The 10,326-nt window shown below is 40.5% G+C and overlaps 1 protein-coding gene across 1 annotated transcript; it reads right to left on the reverse strand.

Moving 5' to 3' along the window:
* Nucleotides 1-800: 800 nt before the first annotated feature.
* On the reverse strand, nt 801-9,030 carry LOC137175947 (sodium- and chloride-dependent GABA transporter 2-like). Its single transcript, XM_067581894.1, has 15 exons — nt 8,938-9,030; nt 8,388-8,579; nt 6,724-6,858; nt 6,330-6,470; nt 6,152-6,239; nt 5,940-6,072; nt 5,589-5,723; nt 4,791-4,894; nt 4,368-4,492; nt 4,136-4,248; nt 3,846-3,983; nt 2,568-2,670; nt 2,281-2,381; nt 1,925-2,095; nt 801-1,804 (listed from the first exon to the last, which is right to left on the reverse strand). The coding sequence occupies exons 1-15, from the start codon at nt 8,942-8,944 to the stop codon at nt 1,655-1,657; spliced, it is 1,836 nt and encodes a 611-aa protein (XP_067437995.1). The 5' UTR covers nt 8,945-9,030; the 3' UTR covers nt 801-1,654.
* Between the last annotated feature and the right edge of the window lie 1,296 nt (nt 9,031-10,326).

Here is a 10,326-nt window from a genome sequence, read left to right on the forward strand (position 1 = left end):
GCTTTTTAAACTGAGGCACTGACTCAGTTGATCTGATTCTGTGGGTGAGTTTCTTCCACAGTGTTGGAGCTAAAACAGTAAAAGCATGATCCCCCTTTGTTTTCAGCCTGGAGCATGGTACGATTAACAGCATTTGGTCCTCTGATCTGAGGGGTCTCGGTGCAGAATACAAGGTTAAGAGTTCTGCAATGTAAAGTGGAGCAAGACCATGTAAGGATTTAAAAGTAATCAATAGAATCTTAAATTGAATTCTGTAACAGAAGGGGAGCCGGTGTATTTCGGCTAGGACTGGAGTGATGTCATCTGTCAGTGGGCCGAGTCTGAGAGGACTTTCTTTTTGCTGTAACTGATATGAACTAATTTCCCTTGTCAAAATGTATACATTCTCTATTGTTGAGTTTAACAGTGAAAGAGTGAAATGTATCTTTTCATAATGTTTTCTGAGGACAACTTGAAAGACTGAATTTTAAGTGGCCCTAAAACCTTTGAAAAACAGTTTCAGAGGCAAAAAGCTTGGGTTTCATTATAGACCATGGCTTAAATTTAAGGACTTATATTTAAGAAAGCATAGTGTCACTAAAATCACATATTTCTATCTTAGAAATATAGGACAAGTCAGATCAGAACTGTTTTAATATTAGAGGGAAGCTGCTGCAAAGTTAATATGAGAATGAGAATATTAATCAAAATTAATGATAAATTGTTGAAAATTACATCTGCAAAAAAAGCAAAGATGATTATGAACACACAAAGCCACGATCAATAAGTTAAAATGATAAAATTACAATTACGCAGTAGGGAATGGTTCAAGACAACATTTATTTTGCATGTTTATTTAAAAACATACTTACACATTTCTTTGTACAGACATTATGTTACAGTACAAAATATGAAACTAAATTGTATATATCACGTTAGTTTTATCTATAACTATTTGCAGTGCTACAGTATTATAATGTTCACTGACATTCTACAGTATATTTTCATTACAGTCCTTTATTCATGTTTCCATTGAAAATAATACATTTTATTGCAATTCCTGTAAATACAAAAGGAAAATTTCCCCAATCAGTTATGATAATACAATAATATGATACAAATATAGCTTAGTCGCCATGTAGAGATGTAAGATATATAAAGAGACTCCAAGAAGTCGTTGTATCCACAGGTACTATTACTGATTTATTTGTCTTAGTGTTATATCTGTAAAAAAAAAAAAAAAAATCCCTCACTATCCAAACTAAAATATTTTATTTAAAGAGTTTTAGGGAACCTGCATGTCTGTATCCAGAATTAACATAATTCATTTGAATGAAATAAAAATGCCATTATCTTTTATTGTAAAATTTTATGAAAACAGGGGCTGACTAATAAATGTCTGCAGACTTTTAGTTTATGTACATAATCTGTGAGCGAAACAACATTCCAAATTATTAATACACTTCAGTTTGAAAAGAGTAAAGGATTTTTGTCCCTGAAAATGTCCTTATAGTACTTTCTAAAATGTCTAACTAATCCAGTAGGCGACAAACTATATTTTTTCCGTTCTATAAATGTACAGGCGCTGCCAAACTCAACACACTTTCCCTGCAGTGATCTCTGTGATGGAGCCAAAACCCATGTGTCTTTCAAATAAACATCACCCACTGGGGCCTCATAAGTTGGAGTCCCTCTCTGAGACAGGAAAGTAGCCATTTTTATTCATGGTGGCATCTCCCCCAGGAGCAAAGATGGCCAGTAACTTCTCCTGCTCCCTCTTGGTTTTGGGTAAGTCGTCAGACGGTGTGATGAGCAGCTGGATGCGCTGTAGAGAGACAAAGCAGTTCAAACAGGCTGAAGTCTTATGTGTGCTTTATTTCCTCTCCTCTGATTTAGATTTTTAAAATGAATGAGTTTCATATGCTGTTGAGTGTGGTGACCTTACCTCTCTGAGTGTCCCCTGCGTGGTGCTGATCTTGTACACCATCCAAAGGGGAATGCAGACCATGGAGGAGAGGGCGAGCAGCCAGCCAATGACATAGCCCCACCAGGGATACACATACTCATTATTGTATTTTAGTGGAGTGTATTTGATGAGGGAGAAGGCAAAAGTACCCTGGAGACAAATATTAAAATTAGAAAAATAATACATTCTTTCAATTTCAACTAACAAGATGGCTGCATACTTAGAAGAGAGGAGATCATATGAGAATAAAGGAAGAGAGGAGGCCTCCTCTCAGTTGCTGTTTGTCATCTTTGGAAAGCTATGATACTAGTTAATTAGTTTGTTGATATACTCACAATGCACGTGGCTGGGGTGAAGAACAACCAACAGTACTTGATGTAAGGTCCTGGGCGGTAGCCAATCATGTCCTCGATGTTATCATAAAAGCGGTCTGCACCTGGAAACACAGTAAAGACATTTGTTTTCATGCAGCGCATTTAAAATCATAGCTGAATAGGAATGTCTGCCAGTAATTAGGTCAAACACTGTATGTTAAAAAGTACAGTCAATAAGACTGTACGGGAAATGCATTTCTCTATCATCACACAGGAATAAAAGTCTTTTATGTCTGAGGGCAGCTTACCATAGACCCATGCAATGCAGACAGTCTCAAAGATGGCCATGAAGAGAAGACACATGCCACTAGCCGCGTAGTAATCAAAGAGCTGGAAGACATACATGCCGCCCTACAAAGAAAGAGATACAAAGACTTATCTATTTGTATTTATCTATTTCAGACCAAAGATGTTAAAGGAAAGGTTCACAACTTTTCAAGTCTGTCCTAAAACAACAGTCAGGTGCCCAAATGAAAATTGAGAGAAAATATAGGCACCTCAATATTGTTTTAACACAGACTTGAAAAATTGTGAACTTATCCTTTAACAATGATTGTAATACTCTATAGAATTAAACAGCAGTGTAGATAAAGTTGATTTCATGCTCTTCATATTTAAACATCTCCAAGCCACACAAAAAACAAAGAAAATGGCTAAAACAGAATTATAAAGAGGAGATAAAGTGAAAGCCCTTTTTTTTTTACATGAACATCTTACAAGAGCATCAGTGGCTTGACTTGATGTTTAGTGACTTGATGTTTCGTGCACATTCAACATGTCTCAGTTGTTGCTAGACTAATTGTAACTCAGCTACTGTACATATTATTTCTGTTTTGACGAGTTTTCAGCTTCACACCTTGTTGCCTTTGACTTTTTGTGTTTTCTATCCCAAATTAGAACAGTAAAAATGTATAGCAGCCTCTAGATTGCATATTACACATAATAGGAATGTTTGGATAAATCTGAAGCATCTATTGTCAATATTTAATCATATACAAATCCCATGTGGTTCTTATACATAGTTTGTAAAAGAAACTTGAAACACTGAAGCCCAGAACTTGAGACTTCAGACTTGATTAGATTGGAAGCGTTGTGTGACGCCTGAGACTTACCTGAGACGTGTTGCACAAAACCTTTGACTTGCTTGTACTTACAAAATGATGACTTGTTGACACCTCTGCAGAGCATTCATGCTTCCAGCTGTGCAGAGGTGAAAACATGTCAACTATAATGGACTCTTGAGCAGAACAAAGCATCCAGGCATGGTTTACCCCTTAACAACCATCAGGTGTAGCAAACCCCCCCCCCCCCAGCAGCAGACTGATTTGGAGTTTCAGTGTGAAACAAATTTCTTTAATCTGGATTTGAGATATTCAGTGATTATCTAAATGCTGTTTTTAAGGCATTTTCACCCTAGGAACAAATCAGTAAATGTGCTTGCAGATGTTTGTCTGTGTGCATGCATCTACAGTTTGTGTCTATAGTCTGCATCTGTGTGTGTGTGGCCTCAGAGAGTGACCCCCTACCTCCATTAGCATGATGAGACCCATAAAGAAGGAGAAGAGGACCACACCCAAGAGGAAGAGCTCCCTGCGGTTTTTGCGGCGGAACACAGCGGGGTACATGTCGACTATCGCTGTCACAAGGCTCTCTACGCACACAAACTGATCAGGAGGAGGGTAGAGAGGGGTGGAGAGAGAAGGGAGGTAAACACAGAGAAACAAAGTCAAATCACACCGTTTGTTCAGTAATCCTTATCATTACGGAAAACGGAAAGCTCTCACAGCATCATTCATTAACTGAAAGTGGTGCCTACCTGACTGTCAAGCCCCAGAAAAACAATCATGATGAAGAAGAGGGAGGCCCACAGAGGAGAGAAAGGCATCATGCTCACAGCACGGGGGTAAGCTATGAAGGCTAGACCAGGACCTGCAGAGCCAAGGCAGAAAATTTTAATGAAATAAATGAATATTGACCTTAAATACATGATCTGACTATTACTGATCTATTGCTGTCGCTTTTCCTTTGAGCCTTGATGCAAACCTCACCAGATTCTGCAACTTCTGAGATGGGAACATTCTGTTCATAAGACATGAAACCCAAGATGGAGAAGATAGCAAAGCCTGCCACAAAACTGGTGCCACTGTTCAGAAAGCACAGCGACAGGCAATCTCTGCAACAGACAGCAGATTTGAATTTTAGTGGAACAAATATGACATAAGAGACAAGATTAGAAAATTAAAGGGGGAACTCCACCAATTACTAGTGAATATGTGGAAAAAAGTTTTTACTATCCATTTGTGAGTCCAACATTGTTACAGGAGCGTAATGCTAAATCTGTGAAGTACGACTGAGGAAGCCTTTGATTGACAAACCTAACTTAAACCATCTATATATTGCTTTGGAAAGGAAGTCCTGTTAATATAAATATTGAATCAAGTGTGCATGTAGATATTGTGTTGTTAACATACTTGTAGCAGTTATTGTTGTATTTGTTGTAGCTGCCCAGAGCAGTCAGTGACCCTAAACAGATGGCGTAGGAGAAGAAGATTTGGGTGCCAGCATCCATCCACACCTAACAAACAAAAAAGAAGCAATCAACGTATAATAGGGCCATGCTAAATCATGAAGCCAGCATAATGGTGCACACTCACTTAGGTTGATGTATATGGACAAACGTGTCATGCAGTGTTTATATAATCCAGAGGAATTCACGTGCGGAGAATGCTTGCAATCGTTAACTATTGCAGTGACCTAACAGTAAGCTGTAAATGTCTTGTTTGTCTCAACACTGATTAACAAACCAAGCTTCCACAAATGTAGAGATTGTGACGGTTAGCTAAATCGGATGTTTCTGGTGACAAGTCATTTTAAAACTTTGACAAAACCTCTGTTTTGTCTTATCCTCCCAGAAGGGAGAAGCCTGGTTAGCTGATTGTCTGCAGCTCAGCCCTGGTAGAGCTCATATTTACAGTCCCAGTGGTGTCCTGGCCCTGCATTTGACCCCTGCGGTCCCTGCCTCTTTCATGGAGAGCAGATGGACCCAGCAGAAACTAGGCTCCCCAGCAGAGAACCATGGGATATCTGCACCTGGTGCGCCCTCGCCCATGGGGATCAGAACACCAAAAGGCCCTCATTGGGAATTTATGAAAGGGTGAGAGATGTTTTTGTGGGAACTACCTCATGCTAGATACATATAGTAGACGTTAATCAATAGAATTTCTGTATCTCTGCTTTAATTTGAAGGTGTTTGCGTGACATCATGGTACCTGTGGGTCCGCCAGTCGTCCCAGGTCAGGGTAAAGGTAAAACTGGATGCCGATCCCGGCGCCAGGCAGGGTGAGCCCTCTGATCAGCAGCACAATCAGCATCACATATGGGAAGGTCGCAGTGAAGTAGACCACCTACATTGACACACGCATGCCGTGATGTCAAATATGCAACAAAAAAAAAAAGATAAATACCAGATGTCATCCTGAATGATAGCACCCGAGAGTTCAACATCAGTCAACCTTTGGCCAAACAAATAAATAAAAAGGGGTCTCCTGGTATTTTCACTAGGTGCAGATCAGAGGTGCTGATCAGGACAAGACCCTGAACCCCTCCCCCCTTCCACCCACCTTTCCTGTAGATTTCACCCCCTTCCAGATGCAGAAGTAGCACATGACCCATGCGATGAACAGACACAGGGCCAGGTCCCAGTTCAGAGAGCCCATGTGGTCAATGCCTGGGGAAATCCTCAGCGCTCTTCTCCTGCAGAGACAAACACAGAGGTGAGACATCTTTTTCTCTATGTCACATGGATAACATATCATCAGGTCTGAAAACTCACTCCCAGAACTCCATGACAGGAGAGGTCATGTTTAGGTGGATTGATTGGTTGACAGAGTTGTTCCTCCTCTCAAACTCCACACAGTTTGCTGTGGGAAAAAAATGCAGAAATTCTTAGAACTGAGCAGTCATTTTGATAATTTCTTGTCCCATTTAAAAGAAAAACATGCTCTTGTTACCTGTGTTCCATGTGTTGTTGCAGGAGGACCAGGCCAGGTCCCAGGAGAAAGAGAAAGACAGGTAGAAAATCCCCCAGGCCAGAACGATGATGTAGTAGAAGTTAAGCAGAGTCACTATCACCTGGGTGCCATAGCCAAGACCTGCAGAATATGACACATGCGACATCAACAATGACCCTGTTAAAATAATCTGAAACATTTATTAGGATGTTGAATAATTAGTTGTAGTTTTATCATCCAAGGATAATTTCACTTGTGTAAAACTAAGCAAATTTCCCTCCAAAAGTAGGCTACTGAGGGATGAACATGATTCAGCACTCATCATTTGCCTGTCGTTGCTTTGCTAGGATCCCACATTGGTTTTGGCCTAAGGTGATACACATGTCCTCCTTACCTTCAAACAAGGGGCTGATTTTCCTCCAGCAGGTAATGCCTCCCTGACTGGTGTACTGACCCAGGGCGGTCTCCAGGAAGAAGACAGGGACACCACAGGCGAACAGGAAGATGAGATACGGGATGAGGAATGCACCTTGAGTTGAGAGAGGACAGAGGACTCAGGATTAGAGATGACTTTTGATTTTGGTCAGTGTGACTTTGTTTGCAAGGTCACAGCAAAAGACTGAAAATTTGTCTTTGTCCAGGTGTCACTCGTATAGATACATTTATACATTGAGTATTAACCCTCTATACCTATTTAATCCTATTCAGGAGCCTATCCAAGTATACACTTGGTAACAGGTCTTCAATCTACTGCAGGTCTAATGCATAGACAGAGAAATATATTCACTCTCACACCTGTTTAGAGTTTTCAATCCCACAAGTACATGGGGTCATGACTGAGGTCAACTCTGGGCCTCTTGCAGTGCTGGAAATGTTGACCCCGAACACTCTGCAGCGCCAGAAGTTAATAATAAATCTGCTTAAATACGGATAAATGAACCAAAAGCCCACCATGAGTCCCCTGTGTATGGTGTAACCTGCAGAAAAAAGATGCAACACTTAAGGAAACTGTTAATCCTGATGTGTTTGAAGCCTTTTGTTAGAACTACAGAAGATAAATCTACCATAAGATGTTGCTTCAGGGAGTTTTTTAAAATTTCGTGTGAACCTTCTCACTCCATATATCTCTTCTCTCCTCTAACTTGCACTTTCATTCTTGGATTACTTATTAGTTATTACGAAACATGCTTGTTTCTTCTGTCTCTAAATTGATGCTGCTACTGTTTGATCCAGATCGCCTTTGAATAATGTTTAATTTCAGCCAGATCAACCCTGTTTGAACAATCTTAAAACACAAAAGTAAATCATATAAAATTTAAGAAGTATGCAAGGTCAAGAAAAGGTTATGTATTATTTCACATACAAGAATTAAAAATATTACTGTCTATGTGAAGAAATATGTGCCTGAATCGGTCTGAAACTGTATTAATGAATGAAAATTAGGTTTCTTTAATGCTCTTTCATTTCAGACGAGTTACACCGCCACTCTCTTTTAGCTTTTGTGTTGACGTCCCGTCGGGTGGCCGAGGATGTTTGGCGTGCTCAGATTTCCGCCTCTCAGCGGGGACAGCTGCTATGAGCAAGGAGCAACAACAGCTGTCTGACCCCGCTCAGCCCTGAGTCCTGACCCTGCCACCCCATGGAGGGAGAGAGAGAGAGAGAACCGTCCCATTTACCAGCTACACAAGCATGTTTCCGCACGACACTGTGTGCAGAATCAAATGGGGGGGGGGGGGGACATTCTTTAGGGTCAGATTAATTAAGACTTTGTTTTTCCTGTTTTTCCTGATCTCAGGTGCTCTGTGAGGCCCTTCTTGCATGTGATGTAAGGCTTCCTGTCAGCTGTCATTAATCTCCTATTTATCAAGTAAATGTAAAAAAACAACAACTTGTAGATAGATCTGTGGAGAATGTGCCCTGTGGGAAATATCAAATAATAAAAGTTCAAGCACAAACTTGGCACACAAGTACCAGTAAAACTCTGCAGTGCTTCTGTTACTGCAGATGAAAGGAACCTACATTTATTCCTTGACCCCTCCATCCAATTCCCCCACTCACCTCCCCCGTTCTTGTAGCAGAGGTATGGGAAGCGCCACATGTTGCCCAGGCCGATGATAGAGCCGGCAACAGATAGGACAAACTCTATCTTGTTGCTCCACTGGCCCCGCTCCTCCATCTTTTCCTCCGAGGGGGGCAGCAGGCCCTTGGATGGGCTGGTGCCATTAGGGAGGCCTGCTTTGGCAGCATCTCCTAAAATCAAACGAGAGAAAAGAGGACAATTTTCCATTAGCCTTGAGGTTAATTTCAGTCTTGGACTGAAACTGTTCTCAGTTCCCTCAATAACAGTCAAGATGCAATTGAGTAAGACACTGTGCATCACTAAGATCTGAATGTGTACAACTTAATCAATATGAAGCAGGGCATTAAAGGAAAAAGAGCAATAATGTGATTTTTGTCATCTTTTACTAACAAGAGATTTACCAGTCAAGACAAAACAGATTGACTAATTTTGATCTCTGTATACAAAGTTCCATGCAACTTATATACATTTTAAATTAAAAAAACAATCTCTAAACAATCTAAATTACAGTGGAAAACTTTGTCTTACCTTTCATTGCAGTGTCACTTGCTCTGCTGTGTACAACTTGTCTCACACCTGAGGTTGTCGCTGGGGATTTCTCTGAAAACGTTCAAGTTTTAGTATTTAAAGTGACTGGACTGAGGGGCGGGGGTTAGTAATGCTAAACTTAGGGCCAGCCTCCGCTTTCTTTCCCTTCATCTGCCCCTTTCAGAGCAAAGTACATCACCTACAGGCAATACAGACCAGAATAGGATGACACTGGACCAGTCAGTCAGGAAACCACCTCCGCTATAGAAACTGTATAATAAAGTATATCACCTTAAGGGAAATTCTGCTTTCAGTTTTCTTTTTTTGCAATCAATTACCCATTTTTTTTATTTAAGTTCTATTAGATGGAAGGAGCAGATCCACATATTTTGTACACATGATGTATGAAAGACTGATGAGAGAAAATTTATAAAGAAATTGTGAATTTCTGCAATGTTATAGTGGAGATGGGTCCGGCTTGTTTGTACTGACAGATCTTCCATTATGTGGTCACATAAACAATTCATGCTTATGTCTGATAAAGGAGACACAGCAGAATGTATGGAATGAAAGAGGAAGCAATAAACAGTGTTTGTGTGTGTGTGTGTGTGTGTGTGTTCAATCATTAAGTGCATGAGCCAGGAGAGTCGACACAGGCGGCGGGTGGTGAAGATGGAATGGCATGCGATAACGAGGAAGGCGTTATGTAATCGATCATGTATCATTACAGTTGATGCCCTGCAGCCCACTGCGACCGCATGTTCCTCGCTCTCCCTCCCGGTCAGCGCAGTGACAAGAGGTGAGACACTCAGATGGAGGCGAAAGCAGCTGAGGTCAGTTCACACCGGATTTGACTTGGCTGAGTTAGAAGTAGACATCCACACAGCCCCCACCAGCCCCCACCCACATTCCTTTCTGCAACAGAAATGTGTTTTTCAGGTATTCATATTAAAATCCTACAAAACTGTTGCAAAAAACTGATGAAATTAAGAGCACCATGTTAGGAAAAAACCTGATAATGTATGGAAGATAAAAAGAGGCATCTGTTTATTTTTTTTGCATAAAATGGAGAGGTATTCCTGATTGTTAGTGAGGAGAAAAAACAAAACACATGTAACTGGGAATTCAAAATGCAAGTTGTCATACTGGAGACCCGCAACTTGCTACCGCATCTCTCCTCTAATGGAGCTAATAAGTAACATGGGAAATGTGAAACATAACTTAGCAACTTGAAAACAATCATCCTCTCAATAACATGGTCAATTCAATTCATGGTTTCCCCTTTCTTTTAAGAATCCAAACTTGAACTGGTTTTCTTGTGTGAGGACACAAAAAGTTCATTTTGCTCATTTTTGTTTCATTACCTCTGAAAGAAAACAAAAAACAAAG

The sequence above is a fragment of the Thunnus thynnus genome, chromosome 23, assembly GCF_963924715.1.
Source record: "Thunnus thynnus chromosome 23, fThuThy2.1, whole genome shotgun sequence".
Lineage (NCBI taxonomy): Eukaryota > Metazoa > Chordata > Actinopteri > Scombriformes > Scombridae > Thunnus > Thunnus thynnus.